The sequence below is a fragment of the Alligator sinensis genome, unplaced genomic scaffold, assembly GCF_000455745.1.
Source record: "Alligator sinensis unplaced genomic scaffold, ASM45574v1 scaffold1031_1, whole genome shotgun sequence".
Taxonomy (NCBI): Eukaryota; Metazoa; Chordata; order Crocodylia; family Alligatoridae; genus Alligator; species Alligator sinensis.
Window position 1 is genome coordinate 502,330 of NW_005842167.1, and position 26,628 is coordinate 528,957.

Below are 26,628 nucleotides of genomic sequence, written 5' to 3' on the forward strand. Positions count from 1 at the left end.
TGGACAGTTCTTTGCATTTTAGGTTTGAAGCCAGCTCCTTGGGAAAGAACAAACAGAATATTTAGGAAGGAAAATTCAGCACAGAATACCAAAATCCACACAGAATTACATACTGTATGCTTCAGACTTCTCCTTCTGTTTCCCAAATTAGCATTGCCTGTTGAAATTTTTCAGAAATAAATGCAATTATGATGGTTGCAATTAGTCAGCTCCTATGGATATAAATTAAGTAATTCACTCTTCCCCTGGGAGCAGATTCTGAGGTGTTTGTTCTGGTTGATTTGTAGCAACATCTGTAAGTGGTTGTAAGTGTACAATTCAGTGGCAAGGTGTCAGAATGCAACTTAATGAATGGATGAATTCTGGTTCAAATACTCTGCTAATAGTTATATTACATAAGTGCAAAACTGTTCTGAACACATTTTTGGGTGTTTGTATTGCACTCAGGCCCATGCTAGGACAGGCCTTAGTTTGTCTCCTCAGCTCTCTTGTGCCTCAAAGATGCAGTGCCAGTCCTGGAACTCTTTTGGCAATATACAAGATTGTATATTCAGGACTCCATAATTCTGGACTTCATCATTCTCAAGCTACCTGTAATGTACTGTAAACTACTGTCTGTCTGGTGATATATGTTTTTGGTCTGTTGCCTGGCAGAAGGATGAAGAGTGTATTTCACTATCTCTTCTGTTGATATTTGATTTGCTTCCAGTCTGAGCAATGACATAAGGTGGAAGGTGTATTTCTTCAGAATCTGTTTTAAATAGCGTACTGATTCTACTGCCTGATTATGATGCTTTTACTCACATTGGACTCCTCAGCTAGTGTCTTTAACTTGAGTAAGAAGGAGGGTCTATAATGCTCTGCCCTGAAGCAGCTCTGGTAAGGAATTTTGACACAGAGAATTTCAGTTCCTCCTTTGTTCACTTTTTGCTCTGGAGGACAGTAAATTATTGCTGCCCTCGAAAGGGTGGAGTTTGTTTCTCTTTCTACACTTGGCCAGCTACTGTGGCTAGTGAGTGGGAGATGCAAGAGTAGAGAAGTGGAACCAAGGCTCTGCCTGTTCTCTTTGCCTTGCCTACTTATATGATCAGAGAGGAATACCAGAGAGCGGGGTCTATACTTCACATCAGATGTAAACCCAGGATCTGAGTAGTTCAAGTTTTGAGAAGACATACTGTGAGTGAAGAAAGACAGAAAGGCAGCTGAGCCAAGTAAACAGGACTTGGTAAATAGTTGGTGAAACCATTTAGTAATCTATTACTAAATATGAATAAGGATGATACAACATGGAATCAATCCCAGTATAATTACAAAGGAGTGCTGTAATACTTTAATTTAAAAGCTGCTTAATATATTATACTTCTGTAGTTCCTTGAAAATTTAACTAAGGTTTTAAATTCCCAAGAATGGCTTCCCTTCAATGTTGTTTACCTGTGTAGGTGTCACACTGAAAGATTTCTTGTGGTATTCTTTGTCAAGTAGCTTGTTTCATAAGAAAGTTATTTAAACATTTATTTTGTCTTTTTAAAATTGATATTCTCATTAAATATGATATTCTATTAAAGGCAGAGCCCAGTTGTGCTTACTGAATCTGAAGATTCTTTGTCTTGTAAGACAGCAATTTACTTTATAAGTTTGGTCTCTTACTCAAATTTCACTATACTTAGGATGGGAAATAACAGTATTTGAGTACCTACAGGTATGTGCTAATAGTATGTGTTGATGGTTATCACTCTTAAGTTTGATAATGGATTCAGTCTTCTGTTTGGGGTTAGGATCTGCTTACACATGCCCTCATGCTTGTGTGGAGACCCATTAACATTAATTGTCACATAAGCCCCATTAGGTGTATAACCTGCTTGATCTTGCTACAGAAACTGGTCGTAGCTTTGTGTGGCTGGCAAGAGAGCCACAGTTTTACTTTCTTCTTTTTACTTAGTTTCTTTGTACTGCTAAGTTGGAAAAAAAAAGAGAAGAATTTTGGAAAATTTTAGCTCCTACTATGTGAACATTTAAGAGTAGTTAATTTTGAAGGCTAAAATTATGAAATCCCTTGGTGTATTAGCAAGAAGTCCATTACCAGAAAATGAGAGAGAATTTATGAGATCTTTATAGGCAGAGATGGCAGTAGTTGAAAGAAATGGAAATCCAGGGTGATGGAACTGCTAGACTTGTTTATGATAGAGAAAGTCACACAGTGTTCAGAGACTCTTGTAATACATAGGTATATTTATTAGATTGAGGGCAAAGAGTCAGCCTTAACTGAAAATTTCTGAGCCTGTAATTGGTATAATAAAGTCACTTAATGTAATTTAAACATAGTATAATAAACTTGTGACAAGCTCTAATAAATACAATGACTTTGTACTAGTAAGAAGTCAAGGGAATGCTTTGCATAGTAGCTTCTGTGTATGTGTAGAGTTAGCATTTCAAATATTCAAAATGCTACCAATTTTTATGGAATCAAAAAATGAACACACAAATGATCTTCAGTGGGTATGTCTACACGAGATGCTTCAAGCGCAGTAGACTGCGCATTAGTGCAGTGGGCAAAACCCATGCTAATGCCCTAATACACATAGTAATAGTCTACTACTTATTAGTGTTACCAAAAAAGTGTGTGCTGGCACTGATGCACAGTAGCGCTCATTAGGGCACATTAAGGTAGTACCTGCAATTACAGGTACTAAACTTAATGAGCTGTAATTATGACATATTAATGAACGAGTAGACATGCCCAGTATGTTGTGCCTATTTCCCTATTTAGAGAATGCCACACAAATTTTGCTTTATCTCTGTTCTGAGACTTTCTCGCCTCGTATGTGAGAAATGACCTCAGTGACTACACAGCTAACATTTAAGGACCTTATTTTACCTTCACTTTATGCCCTATATGCTTCAAGAAAGTGGAGCTAAGTATCTGTTTTGTACACTCTGTGAAAAATTATTTATATTTCTCTTTCCACTGATGCATGTGTCAAACAATGTGAAAGCACTGAAGCTGTGGCCAGATCCTGCTGCTGGTATGGAAAACACATGTTGTTAATTAATTAATCCTCCCACCACCTCCATAAGGTACAGGACAAGTCTCTTATGGACATGGAAAACAATGGTGAAAGTTTTCTCCTACCCAGGGTCACCCAGCTACCAGTGGTAGAGCTAGTACTAGAGCTCTTTGCTGCTCCACTGCCCCCAGTAAAGTCAAAAGCTTCTTTTTTTGAACGATTCTAATATAGAATTCTCTTCATTTTCCTGTATGTAAAATTATCTTTTCTATTTTGATACTGTGGGTATCTTGGAAATATTCAGGGCCAGACCTTCCTTTGGTGTACAGTAAGTGTAGCTACGCTGACCTTATTACAGAGTCTTTCTCATTCTTTGGCTGTAGTCCCTGGCTTGTTTCCTGCGGTCTGCTCTTCAAGCCATTTTATGCCTAGACTGCTAAAAACAGGTATTGAAGTCCTGGTTAGAAGGAGACATGTTAAGGGCCTCAGTGTCAATGTCAGAAAATGTTGATTTATTAAAACTGAAACTTTGCAAAAGTAGAGTGTCAGTTGTGATAACTTTCCTGGTTTAAAAGGAAAAAGGAAAAAAAAAGTTCTAGAAATGACAAAAGAGGCCATTTTTGATTTTTTCAGGAAAACTTTGTCTTGGGGTTTGAAGCAACTTTTTATTTTAAAATTTAAAAAAAAAATTACTAAAACACACAAACATTATAAAATAATTGAAAATCAGTATTATATTTGACCTAATCCTTTATTTATTTAGTTAGTTTATTTTTTTAAGTGCAAACATGTGATAGTTCAACTTTTGCCCTGATTCTGGAGGGGAGAAAAGATTCAAAATCTTGATCACATGGGCAGGAGCACCATTTCCCACCCAGCTCTATTGTTAAGAGAAACTCATCCTTCTCATCTTGACTGTCTTCAGTGATGGTGGTATGTCTGTCTGAATCTGCCTCTTATTTAGGATACCACCCAGAAGTACAGCCCCATGTGCTGCACACATACCAAACCCATAAATGAGGCAGTGAAGGCACTATGGGACCCCCCCCCCCACCCCCCCCCCCCCCCACCCCCACTCTGCCACTTTCAAGTTCTGTATCTTCAACATATTTAAGAATGGCAGCATGGGTGCCCTGATGGTGACTTAACTACTTTATTTTAAAAGTTGGCACTTGAGAAGTGGAAGCAGGCAGAGCATGCTTCTTGGCTTGGAGAGGGCCTTGGAAATGATACAGATGTACTGCATTAGTCCTACTTCCTGTGCTTTCTAGCCACATAAGTTGTGACTGCAGTATGATGTCTTAAGGGTAGAATGATTTCAAGTGAGGAAATTATGACAACTTTTCATGGGTGTATAAGGAATGGAGAGGGTCCTTAGTGAAGGGAAGAAACAAAAATTTGTAATTCAGGATCTTTTGAATAATCTTTCTCAGCATAAACTAAAGCCTTGCAAAGCCAAGGCTCATGGAAAGCGATGATTTACATCATTAGCTAAATCTTATTTAAACTCTTTATTCCAGATCCATAAATAACTTCACACTGCACTGCATTTTCTTGTTTCAACATTTGGTTAAATCTCGATAGTTCTAAGGAACTTTCAAACACAAGTCTCTAAATTAAGCCTTTAAAACTAGATTCTGGGAAAACTTCATAGACATGTTCCAAATTGTGTTTATGCAAGAACTGATGCCAGTTAAAAAAAATGCAGATCTACTACTTAGAGCTATCTTCCATTATTAAGCTTATGAAGTATAATTATTTCATCTTATGTCATCCTTAATTTATATAAACATAGAATAAAACATTTTTGGAATTTTACCACCCTGATATGCTTTGTTCATTTCTGAGGGGACAATGTTGTGTTCCTGGTTATAATTATAGTGTTAAAACAGGTGTCAGTGTTATTTCTTCAAAGCCACAACACTGGTGTGATTTCTAGTACATGGTATAATAATAACTTTGGAACAGAAATTTTGGACTCAGAGTAGCTGACAGTTCTCAAAGAAGCAATCTACCAAAATAACATTAAGAACGATTTGTGGCAGCATTGCTTGACCTCTCGTGTGGCATTTGAAGTATTAGTCTTGGAAGGAAGGTTAATTTACTTTTATCTTTGGCATAAAAAACTGAAGCAACGTGCATTGTATCAGGGGTACGTTTGGTCATTTACTAACTAGTGAAATAGGATTCTGGTCAGTTGCCAAGCTCGTTGCTTCTGTTTTGATGTGCTCTAGTTTGGTGTCCAAACAATTTTCCATACGTCACACTCCTCACTGTAAGCCTTATCACAGGTTTTAAATAGTAGTTTGACACTACAGTACAAAAAATATTGTCTATAAATAAATCGTTAGTTCATTGGAGGTTTTCAGTCATTACTGTATGCCACTGAAGAGTCATAGCTAAGTGAAAAGCTATGTTGAATAGTTATGAAGAGTAAGGGAGGGCCTGCACTTTTTGTCAGCAGATACTACTGATACAACTTCCATTTAAATATGTGAAGAGACTCTGAGCACCTTCTGTGAAATTAATTTAGTTATACTTAGACGTTCTTAGGACATTTGTGAGAACAGCTGAATTTTCAGTTCTGCTTGTTGTAAAACAAAATGAAGAATTGTTGTTTGGCCTTGCTAAAACAAGTAACCAAAACTATTTTATTTCAGGCCAAGCAAAATCTTTTTCTTGATCCGAAATGCAGCATTGTGTTTCCATATTGGTAATTTGGAACCAAAGCAGAGGAAATAAAGGGATAGGCTTATGTGTCATTCACAAAACCAGTAAGAAGGAGATAGCTGTGATGCTTCTGGTTCTTTTAACCAGTAGATTGGGGTTAGTGCACTGGCTTGATTGTGGGATATCCAGGTTCATTATCTTTTCCTCTTTGGGGGTATCCCATCTTCTAAAGAGTGCCTGTGCTTTTGGGCATTCAGAGTGGATTTCCCCCCCCTTGGCGAAACTGTCCCACTTCTAAAGTACTTGAATGCTCCTTGGATCAGAGACTGGAACCAGGTATCTCAGTTTCCTAACCACTTAGCTGTAGAGTCTCTCTTTTTCTCTCAGTGAACAGCTTTAATAGGAGATATTAGGAGTGCTCTACCTAGGATACCCCCTAGTCTGCTAGGTAGGACACTCTCCTAGAAGCTGGGAGACTTTGTTTTCAACTGTGCAGGCAGAGTGTCTTTGAACTTGGGGGTCCCATGCCTCAGAGGAATGACATAACTACCAGGCTAAGGGGGCTTTTCTCCATGCTGGTGGTGTGAATCTAGCTTCCCAAGTATTTTTTTTTAAGCTGGAACAATTCAGTGAATAGTTCTGGAGTAACTAAATTAAAGCTATTTTTTAGCAAATAAACTGTTCACCCCAAAACAAAATTTGCCTACCACTACCCTGAAAGCCAGATTGAGCTTAATGCATTCCCTTGAAAAGCCCTGTTGATTTGATTGGGACTACTGTAGTGATTCAAGTGAGAAAGATTTGGCTCAGGTAGCTTTCTGCCCTTTAAGGACATCTATACACTTGCTCCAGGGTGGAGGGGGAGGCCCTTTAATTAGAGTGGCTCTGAGAGCGTCTCTAATTAAAATGTTTGCAGTGTCATGTGTATTCAATGTCCTGCACTTCAAAATGGCAGCGGTTACCATTTTGAAACATGGGGATGCTGAATAACATGACGTGGAGACTGCTGGTGTGTGCTAATTAGAACGCTCCAACATGTACACGTTGGAGCAGAGGTCCGCCATGTGTATATGTGCCCTAAGTGCTTTACAAACAAGAACACTTCTGTTTTTATATTTAAGTTGTTGCCTACTTTCTTCTTATGCTTGAAAAGGCATGGCCCATGGTAAAAATAAATAATAAAGGCAGGACAGTAATGTGAGGTACAAATACAACTATTAAAGGGTTAAAAAGATGCATTAGACTTAAAGTGAAAAACTGAGCACTCTGGAGCATAAAACAGAGGGTTGGTGGCATAAGACAGGGGTTTTCAACCTTTTTGGGTCATTGTACCCCCGGCGGCCGGTCGAGAAGGCAGGAGTCCCCCAGCGGCCAGACGAGCCCCAGTTGAAAACCCCTGGCATAAGATATCTGTTGAGATACACTAATGTCCAAATAAATGTCTAAAAAGCTGTAGAGAAACATGATGTGAGAGAGAGAATGTTGGGCACAGTAGGTGAGCTCCAGTCTTTCCTGATGCATTGATTCATGGCTCAGTTTATTCCCACTGGGTTGTCCAGTGAAAGGTACAGGATGAAGCCATCACTCTTATTTCTCATTTTACTTATCATTTAAAATAAAAACCCTGATTTTTTTCATGATGATATGGTAAATGTTGCATCCATGGAAGAAATTGATTCAGAAATGTATTTAGTTTCCCGTAAGGTGCATTGGTTTTAACTACCAGTGGTAATTTGATTTTTTTTTTTTTTTTTTTTTTTTAATTGTTAACTTCAGATATATGTTAGAGTTGCAATTTTCAGTCAAGCAAGGCTTGTGACTCTTGATCTATTGGAGGAATGTTAAGACTTGAGGGGTGCATCAACACATGTATATACCTTTTGTAATGCTCATTAAATTTAGTACCTCCAATGTGAGCTACTAAATTAATTCTCATTAGGCTGTGCTAATGCGCAGTAGGGCATTTGCTTGCTTTTTTAGTGATGCTTAATGCGTAGTAGACTATTTACTTTATTAGCGTAATGTTACTTTTTTACGTAATGCTTTAATGCTGAGTAAAATAGTCTACTGTGCATTAAACCTAATATGTAGACATGCCTGAGAGATCTTAATTGTTTTTTCAGTGGTTTTTAAAATTCCCTATTGGTGTTAAACAATTCAAATTCATGCTTCTTAAATTACACTGGTTTATCTCCTGCTGTTGCAATACAACCTCATTGTGGCATCTTAACACCATATTAACAAACATGTTCATGGAAGATTTTATTGCCTCTTTAAAAATCTTAAGTCAAAAGCTTATTTGTATTGTGTTACATAACTGACTGATGTGATGAATTTATATCTGCCTAAGCAGCTCTGTGCGCTGGCAGGCCTGGGGAATGTGTTGTAGCTAAAAACCTATATAATCTAGTAATGGCAGATTAGTACTGCTTCTGTAAAATATCTGCTGCCTGACTGAGAAACAGACCTGAAATCTGCAGGTAGTCTTGCTTCTGTATTTTCAGATGATCAGGCAAATGATATGGGCTTCAACTGCTGGGTCATGCAAGAGGCTGAGTTTACTGGCCTCATCACTCCCTCTTGTATCCTCTGGAGAAAGGTGTGGGCCACGATTCCCGGATGGTCCTTGGGAAATGGCCGCAGTTGCGTGTCGAGTGGGGCACCGGGTGATGACACCAACCCAGACACGCTCGGGGATGCCAAGTGCAAGAGGGAGATGAGATAAGCACCACAGACAATGGGGTTTGAAATAAAATTTGATATTTACTTACAGAACTGTTGACACAACTTGAAGGGTGATATAACTTGGAGGCGATGAACTATATACAGCAACGAGGGACAGGTGGTGGGTGGCGGGTGGAGACTGCAGTATACGAGTACTATGTCTGGTTGGGACAAAGTACAATGCGTTCCGGATTTGGCGATGCAGTAAACTATAATGCTCGGAGCGACCGGAGCAGCTTCTGCTATAGACCTAGGGGTCTGGCCAGGCCCCAAGACAGGTGATCAATCCATCACCGAGGCATGCGGTCCCCTATATAACTTTTTTAGGCCAATCAGGAAGCTCCCCTGATGGTACATTCTGGAACCCATGGACATGCTGGCCAGTCAACCATGCCCATTAGGTGGTCTTTGATTGGCTAGACCACAGGTGATCACGCCCTGATCACGCATTGCTCGCATGTTGGGTCAAATTGCTGATACACTCCGCCACCGCATCACTATTTACAATGGTTGCGTCACTTAACACTTTGATACAATAATCTGACGGGGTCACTTTGCTTGTTGACAAAAGGAAGAGCTTAGTTGCATCGTATAAACACGTAATACATCTGGATACAACCCAAGTTTGCATAATAGTGGTAAAGCAGTACTCTTTCCAGTCAGTTATGAAGAATGTTGAAAAGAGGAAGCAGACAACAATAAATAAGGAAGAATAACAGCAAAATGAAAATCACTGTTAGGGTAAATCAGGATCATTAGTTTGTCTTATTTTATTTTTTGTTTAGCTTTCACTCCAGTGGGAATTTAACCAGGCATATTGTGCCTTGGTTTCTCTGGAAATCTCTTCAGTTAATCTTTGTTTTACAGAATGCTCTGAACTCTCTTACAGAATTTTAGGGTTAAGTAATAGGAAGAATTCCATTTAGAAGTTCATCCAAGGATGTTCTTTGAAAAAATGCATTTTTTTGTATTTTCTTCCTACTTCAATAGTCTCTCAGCTTCTTTTAAGGTAAACTCCTTAGTAACATATTAATTCATTTGATGTAATGCAGCATTTCCCTGAATGTTTGCCAGGATACAAATTCCAGTGACTTGTAACTTAAGTGCTGGCATACTGCTTCTGTCATTCTGCAGCATAATACATATTTTGTTCATTTCCTCTCAGGTTGTAAGAATGCTGTTATCACGCACCTTGCTGCTGCTTTAGAGCTGTGTGGTTTGGGTATAAAACATTAATTAAATCAGGAGTTGTAAAAGTAGCTGTAATAATGGCAACTTTTTCAGTGAGTTTTTGATGAAGCCCTTGCTGTGAAGAGAGCAGGGGTCTGATCCTGCATCAGTGAAGACAACAAGACTTTGCCAGTGACTTCAGTGAGATCAAGGTTCGGTCATAATGGAATGCAGTTACCAGTGACAAGATTTGGAACATATTTCTATTTATTATCCTCAACACTAGCATACCCCCAAAGCTTCTAAAGTTTGGGGCCCTAAACTTCTGGTGTTTTTTGCTCCAGTAAAAGACAGGGATATAGAAAGAGGAGGTGAAGTGGCACACTGTACCCCTCCTTTTAGACCAAGGTGCAGGAGCAGGAGCTCAGGACTTTTTAAAGTCCCTGAAGTAGGTAAGAATCCCTCCCATCATCTTCCTCTTTGTGCTCAGTGGCATGTACCTTCCCCAATCTGCCTCCCTCACCCTCCACTGCTGCTGTCTCTGGGCCAGCAAGTGGGTACTTCCTCCAGGCTTGATCCCTTTGGGACTTTCCCACCAGCCCAAGAGCAGGTGCAGGGAGAGGGAACCTGTCTACTGCTGCTACCCCTGGCTGAGCCCAGCTCCCCACACAGTCATGCTTACTCTTTCTCTGGCCCAAAAATATGCAATGTGGAATGTGGAAAGTAGAAGAGCTTCACCAGAAGGGATTGGGAGAGCCTTACCTCTAAAATTGCCTGTGTCTTAAAAGTTAGTGTTGAAAGTTAGAGTATAGATCAAGGGTGGGAAAAATACAGGCTGCAGAGTCAGATCCGGCCCACCATGTGATTCTGTCTGGCCTTGCTCAACCCAGGCATGGGTAGCCTGGGCCGTGGTGCATGTGGCCAGTCCCACCACCCCCAGACACGGAGTTGCCACTTGGCCCAGAGTGATGCCCACCCTATACTTGTACACGGCTCTTGGGCAAGTAGGGGGGTTGACTCAGCTCTGCCCACCCATCCCACTCCTAGATGTTGCTTCCAGCCTGCCTGTGGCTCCATCCCATCCACCTCGCCAAGCACAGCCTGTCTGTGGTAGTCCTGGGCCAGTTTCCTTGGAAACCCTGCCTGTGGTGGGTGCAAGGCGGATGGGCCCAGGGATGGACAGAATTGATTGGCATCCCCCAGCTGCCTCCTCCACTTGCCTCCTGCCACACTGGGTAGTGTAAACAGCTGTGATGGGGGGGATGAGGCTGGGTCAGCACTGCCTCCCCGGCCCCGCCCCGCTCTGGCCTTCAACAGCTCAACACTCCTTTAGCAGTCCTTAATTGCCCACCCCTGGTATAGATTATTGTTCTGGCAGAGAGAAAATATAAGCTAAACCTTGTGTGATTGCTCTTAGCAAAGGATTTTGGGGCAAAAGAGGACACGTTATTTCTGGAGGCAGTGTCATGCAGAGATACCCCAAGCTCTCTGAATATGCCAACTCACATACTGAAGCAGGCTCATGAGAGGTATAAACTATCAGGACTGCATTGGTTTCAATGGAGGTAGGAGAGTTTGCAGCGCCAGATCTGCTCCATTTGTTTAAAGTGTAATCCTTTGATTAAGGGGAACTGAGTAACAAACCATGATTGAAAAATGCTCTTATATTTTTAATTTTTTTAAAGAAAATATTTACAGAGTTACTCTTCTCATTGCTCTCCTGCAAAATATACTTTTGTTACATTTTTGTAAAAAATGTCAGCATTTGCCCTTCCATAATTCCAACTTTATAATCTCTTGAAAGGGGAGCCAGAATGGAAGAGAACATAACATTTGGCAGTCTAAATGATTTCAAGATTTTTTTTTTTATAGAAAACAAACCAGCCTTGAGATTTTAACTTTCACATGTCGGTAGACTACTTTTTCTACCTGGAGAGAAATTCCTGTCTCAAATTGCCATCAGACTTGATTATTCTAATAATCCTCTCTTCACAACTCTTTAGTGTGTTTCATTAGTAAATGTAAGACCAAGTGATTTATTCATATTTTTATTGTATATGATAGTAACTCATGCAATTATTTTTGAGGAATGTATACATTTTCAACAAATATCCAAGTAAAATATATTTGCATAACATTCCAAGTTTATTTACATGTTCAGTGTGAGTCAAATTATTTTCCAAGATAAATTTGTGATCAACAAGTACTTGCCATCAATTTAGAATGGTTTGGGGGAAGTATTTCATGGCGTCTGGTTTTTCTCCTTATAGAACCCCCCCACTAAGTCCTCTAAAACAGCCCACACATCAGCTGCTTAAATGCATTTTACTAATCTCACTTTTCAAGCAGACAAGAGAATTAAGTTTCTGTGCCATGACTCTTTGCTGCTTTCAAAATGCTTACAAATGGAAAGAGCAAAAGAGGGTCCCAACAAAGGGTATAACTTAAACATTTACACATCAGGTTATTTAAACTATTTATAGTAAAGTTATAGCAACTGCAAAGCAAAGTCAGCAATAAGAGAAGGCAGTTTTACAATATTAGTTTGTGAATTGCCTGTTGTTAAAGGGGAAGTGTCAAAGTGAAAACGCAGTATTGTATCATATAACATCACATCATCAGTTTTTAAATAGAAGTCATCATTGATAGAAATGTTGCCAAAATATATGTGGTCTAAGGTGTTCTATAAAAATTCCTTGTCTTCCCTCAATTATGAGACTATAGTTCAGTGGTGCTCAACCTTTTTCCCTGGCTGGCTGAATGGGTAGTGCCATAAGCTAAATGCTTTCTGCTCTATCATAGGACTCATACAGACATTCAGTTTCTCCTGGGGACAGTCACTGATGTCCCAGGAGAAACCATAAGTATACAGATGTTCAGGCTTTTTATCCCAGGATAAAAATGGCCACTACCAAAGAAAAATAACTTAGGAGCAACCACGGTTAAATCATTCCTAGGAAATTGTTTTTCTTGGGAGAGCAAATGTCTGTACATGCCATGGCTTCTCTCAGAAGAGAACATGGTCCTCCAGCTTCTCTCCCTCCCCCACCCCTCAGGGAGACAGTGCATCACTTGCAGGAATTTACTGGTCCAGAACACTCCCTCTTCACAATCCCCAGATTGTGCTGCAGGAAAAAACAGGCTGACCATGGGCAGACTGGGTCAGCCAATCAGGGCTGCCTTGTGCATTGGTGTGATCTGTTGCTAGGTGGACTAAGAAAGCCGGCAGAGCATGCTGAGAAACGTGCGCACCCCCAGCTGTTTAGTGTAAGCTCTCCACCTTTTGGGGCCTTGGCACCCGAATGTCTGTACATGCAGTTCTGGGTAAGTTTATCTACAAGAACAAACTTGGGAGGATTCTCCCAGGTTGTTTGAATGTGTGTACGCAGCCATAGTGTGTTCAGTGTAGAACAATCTGGTTCAGTTACTACAGATTTGAATTCATATAAATGAGAGCAGGATTCAGTCATACATCTTGAAAATGTTGTGCTTCCTTACAAATTGATTCCCCTGTGTTGTCCTGACTAACCAGTGTAGTGTACTGTTGCATCAAAGCATTTTGATTCTATTTTGGACAGGGTGCTTTAGAAGCTTAGGGATCTTCTCAGGCCATGCAACCCACATGATTAGCATGATTAAACCATACCAGTTTCTCTAGTCAACAAGGGTGCCTATATATGAGTGCAGAGGCTGCTCCAACATGCTGTAATTACAGTGTCCCAGCAGACTCAATTAATCGAGTCCGCTGGAGTGTGGCAATTACTGTGCTCCCACGTCTTGTGTATTAACATCCCTGCACTTCAAAATGGTGGTGGACTTTATTTAGTTCAAGCGCCCCTGCCACTATTTTGAAGCATGGGGATGCTGATACATGAGATTCTGTGGTGCTTTAATTAGAGCAGCTCTTGGAGCCACTCTAATAAAGTCCTCCCCCTCCCCTGACCTGGAGCATATGTAAAAGTGCCCCAATATATGAGGAAACAGTATAGAATGTCTGACTACCTGTGACTTCCCAAATATGCTTTCTTATTAACTAAGTACTTTTTTACAACTCATTTAATTGGGAGTAGCCTTTAGCAGAAGCCCAGAGCAGTGCTAATTAAGGCTACTCCTGGAGCCATAATAATGTATCTTTATACCTCAAAAGAAAGAGTTTGATTTCATCCTCATTATACCCCTTGCTACTATATGGACACTGCCAGCCATGGTGCCACTTAACGCCAAATGTGATAGTATGGGCATCTTTCTGCTATAACTGGAGAGCAAGACTATTAATTCCTTTCACACAGCCTAGCAATTTTTTGTAGACAGTAACTTCACACAGTTGCTGGAGTTAAACCAATAACCTAAAAACCAAAGGGTTTGTAGCCCACTACTAGTCACATGAGCCATTTAATTGCTCATCTTTTATACAGCTAGTACGCTTTCAAAAGGTAATTTTTTTTCTGCATGCTTTTTCTTTTTTGTCTTAAACTGAGGTTGCTTCGGTAGGTATGCAGTTCACACGGAATCCTTGAACTCTGAATTCTTGACATGCCTGAACTAGTGTTGTACTTGAAGAAAAACAAGTATTTCTCTTTCAGGGCTCAGCTTTGCATAAACAATTCATTCTCCTAGCCTTTGCTTATAGATATTGTTCATCCAGTCAGCCAGCTAGATAAGAGGCAGCTCTCTGAGTTTGGCAACAGTTTTCAAAAATACTAGGTGCATTGATCCCTTGCATTGAGGATTTGAAGTTTCAGTACAAATTTTCTGATGGGGGGGGAAAAATGGGGTAGGGTAAATACTTTGTGGAATAATACTTAGCTTTCACTATATATAATATTTGAAACTACAGTACTTGGTCTCAGCCTACCTCTTTACAGTAAAATTGATAATAAGCCATGAAGGAGCTGATGGAGGCCCCTGGCAAAGCAGAGGGCCCTTGAGGCACTGCATGGCATGAGCCTTGGACTGTGGGTATCCCACGTAGTGGGTGGCAGGCCAGCTTCCCCCTGTTGGCCGCTCAGAACTTTAACAGCTTTTGCTAGCATGGGCGAGCATATCAGTGAAAGTCTGGTGGCACAGTCTTTAGCATGTGGCAGTAACCAGAGTTTAAACTCTTGAGTGACAAAGGGTACGTACTATGGGTGCTAGCTTGTGCTAAAGTTCCTGCTGCCATGTCTTCACTGGTGCTACTGCCCATGCTGGTTAAGCCAGAGCAGGTAAACTGACATTCTAAAACCACACCTTCACTCTGTCATGTAGACTCTGTGTTCATAAATTCAATTTTTCCAATTTAGCATGGGTTGGAGCTTATTTCCACAAAATAACAACTTTAATTGGAATTTGCAAGCAAAATTAAAGGCCATGGTGAAAATAGGCAGACGTGTATATGGATCTTGCCCTCCCTTCAATTGAATTGTAATGAAAAAATATTTGGTTGAATAACTGAATGAGTTTTGACTTTTGTAATTGACTAAGAATATATCATCAGTTTATTAGAGAGGACTGATTTATTACAATCATCCGAGCAGGCTATTTTAAAAACTTTACTGTCCAAGCCCCCAAGGCCTGGAATAGACTCTTCCCAGAGGTGGTGCAAGCACCTACTCTGGACAGTTTTAAGAAACATTTCGATGCTAAGGGACCCCGCTTAATCCCCCAAAAAACATTGAGGTGCCAGCCGGCCCTTCTGCACATGAGCACGGTTTTAAAAGGGCCCAGCAATGGCATAAGCCTCATTAGAGTCCCAGCTCCAGTGCAGGACACGTGGGTATAAACCTGCTGCACCCCCGTGAGCCTAGGGACCCCAGCAGCAACCCCAGGACCCCCAACGAGCCCTGGCCTGCCTGCAGGTAAGCAGGGGCCCGTGGAGGGAGGGACCTAGTTAGCTGGGAGCAGGCTAAGTGGGCTGAGGAGGCGGGGGGGGGGGGCATGACCCTCCTACTTCACCCAGCCCCCCAGGGAGCTGCGCGACCGGAGCCTCATGAACAGGTGCGCTCTTAGGACCGGCGTGCGAGTTCGCGCAGGAGGGCGTGCGGGCGGACTCGAGGCCCTGCCTGTAAGCCCCTCAGGGTAGACAGTCCTAGCCGCAGTCAGCCCACCAACAGCATGACACGGATGGCCATGCGCCGCACCCCGAGGGTCCCCTCGGGGTCTGTGGCCCCCCACCCTGGCACCTTGGAGACCGACACCCAGACAGAGCCCATGGTTCTGAGCTCCATGCAGACGGAGCCCCTAGCTCTCTGCTGCGGGGGCTGCCTGTTGCTTTTTCAGGCTCTGGGGCCCGGGAGCATGGCCACCTCCCCTTGTGGGGTCTGCTTCCCTACTGGGGTCTCTGACACGCCAGCTGGAGGAACTCCAGGCTGCAGTCCAGAGACTGCGCGCCATCAGGGACTGTGAGCAGGAGATAGACCCCCACTGCCAGGCCCTTCTCCCCTGGGAGGTAGAAGGTAGTTTATGATCTCCCTCCAGGACAAGGGAAGACTTAGGGACCTCCCTTACTGTCCAGCCCAGGGCTTGGACCAAGGTGTCGAAGGGCCCCAAGGCCCGCTGCACCAAGGACCCTGCCCCGCTGGAGCTTCGTAACAGGTCTGAACCTCTTGCAGCCCCTGCAGAGCCTGCTGAGTTGCCAGGTCCCGCAGGCAACACAGATGATACTGTAGCTACTGCCCCCACTTTCCCCAAGACCAAACACAAAGTTTCTGTTGTGGGAGACTCCATCCTGAGGGGGACTGAGGGGGTAATCTGCCACCCTGACCCCTTAGCCCAGGAAGTTTGCTGCTTGCCAGGAGCCAGAATCCGAGACATTGCGGAGAAAATCCCTAAACTCCTCCAGCCCACTGACCACTATCCCATGCTCCTCATCCATGTGGGCACCAATGACACAGCTCAGAGCACTTCCAGCCAGGTCATGAGGCGCTATAGGGATTTGGGTGCAGGGCTTAAGAGGTTGGGGGCACAGGTGGTGTTTTCTTTGATCCTCCCAGTCTCGGGGTATGGGCTGAGGAGGGAGAGGAGGATCCAGGTAGTCAACCAAAGACTGCAGTGCTGGTGTCATTGGGAAAGCTTTGGCTTCCATGACCACAGTCTGCTCTTTGGAGAGAGAGGCAGTGAGCTGCTGGGAAGGGAAGGCCTCCACATCTCTCCATTGGGGAGGAGGCTCTTCTCAGCCAGACTGGCTGACCTGCTCCACCGGGCTTTAAAATAAGCCCGCTGGGGGATGGGGGGACTACTGCCACTGGTGGCCTGCTGAGCAACCCTTCCAAAGCCAACAGGCCAAGGCACTTAAGGGATCCCACGCCAGCCCTGGAACAAAATGTAGGGAGGGCAAAGGCCCCCAAGGGGACACTTGCGTGTCTATATACAAATGCCAGGAGCTTGGGAAATAAACAGGAGAAACTTGTTCTCCTGCTAAATGCAAATAATTATGATGTCATTGGGATAATGGAGACCTGGTGGGACTCCACCCATGACTGGGCCACAGGTATAGATGGCTATACCCTGTACAGGAGGGATCGAGCAGACAAAAGGGGCAGGGGCGTAGCTCTCTGTCAAGGAAATCTACGCATGCCTGCAAGCCGACATTGGCACCCATGGTGGACGACTTGAGACCCTCTGGGTTAAAATCCATGGGGAACACGGCACAGGAGATACTAGGGTGAGGGTTCTACTATAGACCCCCTACCCAGGGTCAAGACCTTGACCAGGAGTTCACCAGGGAATTGGCTGAGGCCGCACGCTCCCGGTGTATGGTTGTCATGGGAGACTTTAACTACCCAGACATGGCTTGTGGGAGGAGCGCTCAGCCAAATCCGAGTGGTCACAAAGCTTTCTCTCGTGTGTGGATGACTTCTATCTGATGTAGGAAGTCTACGGGCCGACAAGAGGTAAAGCACTGCTTGACCTCGTACTGGCAACTGGGAGCGACCTAATCAGCAACCTAATAATGAAAGAGAAGCTGGGTGACAGTGACCATGAGCTGATCACCTTCACCATCTGCCATAAAGCTGGCAAGTCAGTCAGTAATACAGAAGTCCTCGACTTCAGGAAAGCTGATTTTTGACAAGCTAAGGAGGCTTGTCAGAGAGGCCCTAAAAGGCCACAGCCAAAAGGAGAGGGGAGTTCAGGATGAGTGGTTGCTCCTCAAGGGAGCAATCCTGGATGCACAAGCAAAGTCCATCCCATCTCGGAGGAAAGGCAGCAAAAGGGCACAGCAGCCCCCTTGGCTCCCCAGGTAGCTGGTGGACCTCCTGCGTCTTAAAAGGAAGACCTACAAAGGATGGAGGACTGTAACCACCACCAAGGAGGAATACTCTGCTCTAGTCCGGACCTGCAGAGAGCAAACCAGGAAAGCCAAGGCTGCAATGGAACTCCAGCTAGCTACAAGTATCAAGGACAATAAAATGTCCTTTTTTAGATATGTGGGGAGCCGGAGGAAAAGCAAGGGCAACGTTGGACCCCTGCTAAACCAGATGGGGCAATTGACAACCGATGCCCAGGAAAAAGCGAACTTGCTAAATGGGTACTTTGCATCAGTTTTTCACCAGTCCCATGGGACGGCCCTGCCCACTATGGGTCAGGAAGGCCCAGGTGAGGGAGATTCCTTGCCCTCCATCAAACCTGACCTTGTGAAGGAACACTTTGACAGGCTGGATACCTTCAAGTTAGCCGGCCCTGATGGGTTACACCCAAGGGTACTCAAGGAGCTGGCAAGCATCATAGCTCAGCCCCTGGCATGGATCTTTGAGAGCTCTTGGCGCTCTGGTGAAGTGCCCGAAGATTGAAAGAGGGCCAGTGTTGTGCCTATCTTCAAGAAAGGGAGGAAAGTAGATCCGGCAAACTACAGGTCCATCAGCCTGACCTCTATCCTGGGGAGGGTCTTGGAAAAGATCAAAGAGGCCATCCTTAACAGACTAGCTAAAAGCAATATCCTGAGGGATACCCAGCATGGGTTTGTTGTGGGTAGGTCTTGCTTGACCAATCTCATTTCCCTTATGACCAGGTGACAAGGGGGAAGAGATTGACATTGTATATCTTGACTTTAAAAAAGGCTTCGAACTGGTATAATCTGCTGGCTGGGGAATTGGCTCCACGGTAGGACCCAGAGGGTGGTGGTCGATGGGAGCCAATTGTCTTGGTGCGCGGTCACCAGTGGGGTCCCTCAAGGCACTGTCCTAGGGACTATACTATTTAACATCTTCGTCAATGAAGTGGACATTGGTGTCAGAAACAGACTGGCCAAGTTTGCCAATGACACTAAACTCTGGGGTAAAGTATCCATACCGGAGGACAGGAGGGTGATCCAGGCAGATCTTGACAGGCTCATGAAATGGGTGGACGAGAACCTGATGGTGTTCAACATCGAAAAATGCAAGGTTCTCCACCTTGGGAGGAAAAACCTGCAGCATGCTTAGAGGCTCGGCAGTGCTACACTGGTTAGCACTACAGATGAAAGGGACTTGGGGGTCATAATTGACCACAAGATGAACATGAGCTTTCAGTATGATGCTGCGGCTAATAAAGCGAGCAAAACGCTGGCTTGCATCCATAGATGCTTCTCAAGCAAATCCCGGGACATCATTCTCCTGTTGTACTCGGCCTTGCTGAGGCCACAGCCGGAGTACTGCGTCCAGTTTTGGGCTCCACAATTCAAAAAAGGATGTGGAGAGGCTTGAGAGGGTGCAGAAGAGAGCCAAATGCATGATCAGAGGTCAATAAAACAGCCCTTATGATGAGAGGCTGAGAGCCATGGGACTCTCTAGCCTGGAAAAGCGCAGGCTCGGGAATGATTTGGTGGCTACCTATAAGTTTATCAGGGGTGCTCATCAGGATCTGGGGGAACATCTGTTCACCAGAGCTCCCCAAGGGATGACAAGATCGAACAGTCACAAACTCCACTGCGACCAATTCAGGCTGGACATGAGAACTTCTTCACTGTCCGAGCCCCCAAGGTTTGGAATAGACTGCTGCCAGAGACGGTTCAAGCACCCACTTTGAACACCTTCAAGACACATTTGGATGCTTATCTTGCTGGGATCCTATGATCCCTGCTGACTTCCTGCCCCTGGGGCAGGGGGGGCTGGACTCAATGATCCTCCGGGGTCCCTTCCAGCCCAAATGTCTATGAAATCTTGCTGACTTTTCACCAGGTATGATAAATATACCTATGGTAATTTCTGTACCAAATGTTTATGTAAGGAGAAATCCATGTTGTTAACACTACTTGGTAAAATAATCTTTGTTACTTTTTGTCATTTTTGTTAGGATCCTAGCTTGCAAAATTAGTTGTGGCTTTTTACCCTGGAATAGTAATAACCTTGCCCAACAAGGTTTTAGGGATTTTTTCAGTGCATCAATAACCTTGTGAAGTGTTAACTTTGTAATTCTGTAGTCTGGACCTATATATAAATGTCCTTGTCTAATGCTAGTTTGCACTGTCTGTCTTAATATCTCAGTAATTTCTGCAGTGAGTCTGAGAATCTCATAGTTTAACCCTTTGTTTATGTAATAGTCTTGAAACCACTGATTAAGGAGCTAACCCGAAAAGATGCTTGGTTTCCTTTGTGAATTAATGGCTCATATCTCTTGCACATCAAAAGACTTTTACGTAGCAAAGAGATTTGCTACATTAGGACCATGCACCTTGAGGGCTAGATAATTAATTTGAATTGGCACTTGTCCAATTCACAGTACAATCTTTCTAATTGCAAACACAATTAGCACAGTTGCCTGCTTATACTCTTTGAAATTCTTAATGTTACTCTTAAAAGTTTCTCAGTCTAAATCAAAACTTAAATCAAAGCGTAAAAATGATATAAAAGGCAATATGTATCACATTACAAGGAAATACAGTTTAAGTGAAGTAATTAATTATGCATTTCAGGAATGGGATACTGTTCTATAAAAATAGGAAACAATTATATTAATTTAAAAATCAATGAATTAAAAATTAATTAAAAAGTGGTCATATGTCTATCACAAATCTTAAGCAAGGGGGAAAGAGGAAGAAAAAGAAGCGGGAGGAGGAAGGGACAGAAGAAGAAAAGAAAGGTGTTCAAGGAGTAATTAACCACTAAAATTAGTTTAGAATTTCGTTTCCAAAATATTCTGAAAAAAGCATTTCAAATGCAGTAAACTTTTCAAAGTAGTTGCAGCTGTAAAACAATATTCTTTGTAAACATTCAAAGGTGATTTTAAGAAAAGATACAGATTTAAACTATGCACTAATTGTGTGCACTGCACAGTCCATCCACTAACTGATAGAAATTGGGGGAAATGGAAGAAAAAATCTCCCTAGTGGATTTATAATATTAAAATTATCTGCTGTACCTTCTGCTGAATTCAATGGAATAACTGGAATGGTGAAAGAAGAGAATTGGATTTCTGTCTATGATGAGGTGACAGGTTCTTTGGATGGAGTGAGAGCAGTGGATCTAACACACCTCGACTTAGTCAAGACTTTTGACACTGTCCCACAATATTCTCCTTAACAAGCTAAGGGAACAGACTGGACAAAAATACGATAAGGTGGCTACGTAACTGGTTGGATCATCATATTCAATGAGTAGTCATTAATGCCTCAGTGTCTAGTTAGGAGGAGGTATCAAGTAAGGTTCCCCAAGCATCTGTCCTAGGTCCAGTATTTAATATTTTCAATAATGATTTGCATAAAAGGGTTGAACGCATGCTTAATCAATTTGTGGATGGCACCAAGTTGGCTGTAGTTGTACTCTGGAGGGTATAGCTAGAATCCTCTGAATAGTCTGGAGAAATGTTCCATACTCAATCAGATGGAATAATTGCATGCACAAAGAACAGCAGCTAGGCTGTAGTACTATAGCGAAGGACCTGAGTAGACCATAAACTGAGTATGAGCCAGCTGTGTGCTCTTGTTGCAAAAAAAGCCAACAGCTTCCTGGGTTGCATTAAGAGGAATGTCACTTTCAAAAAGAGGAAAAAGACATTTTTGCTCTGTTCAGCGGTGTTGAGGCCTCATCTGCAGTACTCTGTCCAGTTGTGGGCCCCTCAATTTAAGAAGAATGTGGACAGTTTGGAAAGAGTCCAGTACAAGACAATAAAAATGATCAGGTGCCTGAGTAGCAAGACTTATGAGGAAAGGCTGAAAGAACTAGGGTTACTTAGCCTGGAGAAGAGACAACTGGAAGGGGATTCGATAATAGGCTTCAAGTATCTGAAAGAAGATTACAGAGAGGCTGGAGATGGGCTTGTCTCTGTGGCTGTAAGGGATAAGTCCAGGAATCATGGCTTCAAGCTTCAGCAGGGGAAGTTTATGCTGGACAGTAGGAGGAAGTTTTTGTCTATAAGGATAATTAGACATTGGAACAAGCTACCTAGAGAAGGTCCCTGGAAATTTTCATAAGCAGACTAGACAACACTTGTCTGGGATGGTTTAGTCAGGGATGCTCCTACCTTGAGCAGGGGGCTGAACTAGATGATTTTGTGAGTCCCTTCCAGCCCTACTTCCATATGATCCTGTGATCTAATGATATGGATCCAAAAAAGGGGCCCCAAAGGGAGTACCTGTTGAAATAACTGAACTATATCAATATTTACTTTTATAATTTATGGGGCTACTCAGGCAAAACTGACTTGGAAGGTAGATGCCTTAGATGTGAGTGTACCGAAGGGCTAGTGCTTTGCCAGAATTTCAGGTTCTTTCTCCAATGCACTCAACCCAAAAACCTTCATGGAATTTTATCATTGGTACATTCTAATCTGCATAAAGTATAAAGTACAACATAAACCAGTTAATTTGATGTTTTGCTTATATTACTACATAGACATCAACATGATTGACCATTTCAGAAAGACCTTTTTAGGAAAAGCCAGATTATGTTGCCTCTTCATTTTATATCAAAATAAATGCAATCAGTGTGTTTAATATCCTTAACACTAAAGTTCATTTTTTCACCTAAATTTTGAGCTAGAGATTATCACAGTTCCAGTTTATTTCCTTAAATAAGGGAACTTGCACAGTATATGTTGAAGCCAGTTTAATGAACTGCTGGAATTAATGGAAATGAAATTGTGTTATCTTTGTCTAGACTGTAAATATGATAAACCACTTTTATGTACATCATTAATTCTTTTTATCTATTTTTTTTTAAAGAATCTCAAGATACTTGTCAGTGGAGCAGAGTACTAAGTAAGTTGTAATGGGGGTAAAAGAAAGGTGAAAAAATGTAAAGAGGAGCAAGGTCTTTTTTATTTGACACATATAATCCTTTAATATACAAACTGATAAGAGAAAGTAGGGAATCACACACAGAAGGTTAAAGAGTTGTAAGCCAAAATACTTTGAGCAATTCATAAGCATTTAGGTGTATTTTTCAGTCTGCCTGGGGATGTGTACTTCTAGGATTTACCCATGATTTAGCTGTAGCCAAACTATGGAATCGGAAATAATATGCTTATATCAAGCGGTCCATGGTTTTAGGTGAAAAAGAATAATTTGAGATGGGGAAAAATGTGACTTCCACCATTTTTCTTTATTTCCAAGTAGGAAAAGTCACTGAAGGGGAACTCCAAAGAGTTGGGTTCTATTCCTACCTCTCCCACAGATTTCCTGTGAGACCTTGAGGGCAAGTCAATTATGTGTCTATGCTGTAGGTTTCTCTCTCTTTTATACGTGTGGAACATTCTGCCCATTCGGCTGTCTGAATGCTCCACATACGTAAGCTTCCTATTGCAGTGGGACCTAGGTCCAACTGTAATATAGACAGCTAAATTTAGACATGCACCCTGGAAAGTATTCTTTGTCTTTCATTTCTTGGATTATAATAGTAATTAGTAACCAGACAAAGAAGGCTATGCTATGGAATAGTTAGTGACCCCTGTTTTACTTTATATGGATTACACATAAACATTTATACATTTTTGTAAGATAAATGGTCTTTAATGTACAAAAATGTCTTCTGTAATTCCTCGCACTGGGGAACCTGCGATACTGTATCTGTTTAGACGAACCCAAACTTTCTACTGTGGCAATATGAAATATCTCATTCTATGTTGTCCTGTTCTCCCTCACAGGAACTATACTGTTAATGTTTTTGGTATACAAATTTTTCACCACTGTGAGTAGCCCACACACGTTCACCTGCTGCAAAGCAATAAGCATTCCCAAATCTGTATGAGTAATCTGCATCTAGTTAGACTAGCACCTGATTTCTATGGTCAATATAAACCAGAGCAGTTACCTAATAACCACTAGTTGTAAGTAATGAGTGAATCCTGCAATAGAAAAAAAATTCACTCTAAAACCTAGAGGAATTATCAAACCTTCAGGAATTATCAAGATTTACTAGCATTTAATACCTGGCTCCTCCTAAAGCCAGTGCAGGCTATCTTCCCATCCTGCCCATCTCTGTACATGATGAACCATGTATTTGAGACATGTTTGCTGCTGTTTATTGCTCCATATTTCTATAGCAGGGCAGCTGGCTATATTCTGAGACTCACTGAATTGGCAGGATAAATAGAAAAGTGCTTAGTATTTTATTTTAACTTCAGTTAAGAAGTACATATATAGAAAAAAGTTTTTAAAAAGGCTTTGATCTATTTCTACAGTGAATTACAAGATTATTTTGAGCAATTATATGTATTTAAATTATAACAGTCATTAATTTTAACGTATATGAATAAATCAGAAGTTTATTTAGCCATGTCTACAAGATTTAAAAGAACTTCAGCTGTTGATGTTTTCAGTATGCAATATTTATTATTAGCTTTAGTACAGCTTAAATTTATAAGTAAAGTAGAGTTGGGGATTTCTTGGGGTTATATCTTTTATTGGACAAACTGCATGGTTAGGGTAGAGTTAGAAAAACTTTCAAATGTGGATTTTCCATTGTAAGTGGTGGATTTTAATGTCTTCTATGTTACGGTAGTGTTAGAGTGGTATAGCTGTGATGGTCCAGGAATTAGTGCGACAGGCAAGGATTTAGAGTGATGTTGTAGCCATGATGGAATTTTGTGAGAAGCAAGGTAAAGTAGAGCAGACATATATTATGTTAGCAGCCAATTTACCTTCTGAAAATGGTGCTTTGTGGTAACATCTCTAGTGATCTCTGCCTTTTCATTTCACATTTCATACAAGTGCCCTAGATCTATTGCATAGGTTTTTTGACAAGCTGTAACATCTCAGTGTTTACAAAACCAATCCATTAAAAAAAAAAATGAAGCAGAAAGGTGATGCAGGTTTCTGTGACTTATGCAGAACTTAACATATAGAATAGAAAAAAATTGCATATGAAGTAAGAATAATTATGGGTTTTAGTTCAAATTACTATACCTTCTCCAAGTCTGTATACAAATAATTTTAATCCTACCACGAGGAAAGCATTTTTGATTTTTTTTCAGTACTGCAAGAATATAGCATATGGTTTTAGCTAGAGTAGTAGTTCTCAGCCTTTTTCAGTCTCAAGTCCTCTCCACTTTTCAAGATTTTACCACACTGTATTAAAAAACAATTTAAATATATTATGAATTTGATCATATAAGCATTATTCCATTGTTAATTATTAATTCATTATTTAAATGATATTATACTCGCTGCCCCCATGGCCAGGTGGATCTGTGCCATGTGTCTCCTGCAGAGTCAGATTGGGAAGTGGGTGTGGCAAAGGTGTGTGCTCTTACTGCAGCCCTTTCAGGTCCAACCCTGCACAGTGTTTCCTGGAAAGGGAGGCAAGCGGGACAGATGGAACTGTTCTGCATGCCTCTCTTTTCAGGAAACACTTTGAAGCCAAACTGAGAAATAGCAGAAAAGCAGACTGCCTTACATTATGCAGACAGGTGCCTGTTTCTGCTGAGCTCTTCCCAGTTTGGCTCCAACATGCTTCCTGAACCCTGAGGTACATGGAGCAGTTCTACATGGTGGCAGTCTGCCCCCCACCTCCTGATCCCCAACTGCTTGCTCCTTTGCCACTACTTTCCCTGCTGCAATGATGGGGACTAATTTAAGAAGATGCACATTTATTTTCTGTTTGTTTCTTCCTTAATAGTCAACATAGTGTAATTCTGTGTTTCTTTGAAACTCATGTTATAAAAAGTAAAGATTGCATAAAGCTTGATTGTGGTACATGAAACTGAGTCTGAAACTGAGTCCCTACATCAACATCTCAATTACTAAGCACGTGTGTGGCAGCCGTGCTAACACAGAGAAGTAGCAACATCAGCTACATCAAGAACATCAGCTGCTTAGCAACATCAAAAGGAATAATACATTGTGCCAAATCCTAAGGAGTTTGTCCAAGTAAGCATTAGATAAAGACTTATCCAGTATATTACAATTTTCTTTCTTAAAACTTGATTTGGGGATTTTTTGCTCTTATCTTGAGAAAAAAAAGTGCATCCTATTCATTTTAGAAGAAGAGTCTTATGAATCCCAATATGCTTGCATATTTGGCATGTACTGAATTATATAGGAAACATAACAGCTGCTGCTACTATTTTGTGGGGCAGAGAGACCTCAGGGATAGACAGATGTAACAATTGTATCAACTGGAACAACTACGCAAGGTTCTGACTGCGGTGTACAGGGTCGGGGGAGGGCGACTAAAAGATGGCTGTTTCTGGTAGTCATGTGATCACAATTGCAACTGCTCTGGCAACTGAAAGTCACCACTGCCCCAGTGCCTTAAGCACCTGGCCATGTTGCTAAACTGCTGGTCGGTTATCAGAGGATAATGATAAAGCTGTTAAAATGGAACTGTTGGGCGCATCCACATGAGCCTCTTGCCCCACCTCAAACCCCTTTGAGGCGGGGCAACAGGCACATGTGGGAACAAAAAAATGTTCCCCGCGCTGCAAACTTGCAGCGCGGGGAGAAAAGTAACCACCTGGACATCCAGGGGTCTAAAAAAAGCGAAGTATAAAAAAGCAGGGCAGACTTTTTTGAGGCAACCGGAGGCTAGGTCCTCCATAGAGATGCTCTGGCTGCCAGAGTGTTTCTATGGTTGCCCCTCGCCCTGGTGCTGCAACACACAGCCAGCCAGGCCATGTGTTTCAGCACCAGGGCTCCGATGACGGTGAGTAAGGGGTCGGGGGGCTGGAG

The 26,628-nt window shown here is 42.1% G+C and overlaps 1 protein-coding gene across 1 annotated transcript in view; it reads left to right on the forward strand.

Annotated features, from left to right (window-relative positions):
* Positions 1–26,628, forward strand: part of FREM2 (FRAS1 related extracellular matrix protein 2) — a 207,279-nt gene that overhangs the window by 12,230 nt on the left and 168,421 nt on the right. The window contains exon 3 of the mRNA XM_025206643.1: positions 22,684–22,719. Coding sequence (XP_025062428.1) covers positions 22,684–22,719 — 36 coding nt within the window. The remainder of the gene's footprint in view (positions 1–22,683; positions 22,720–26,628) is intronic.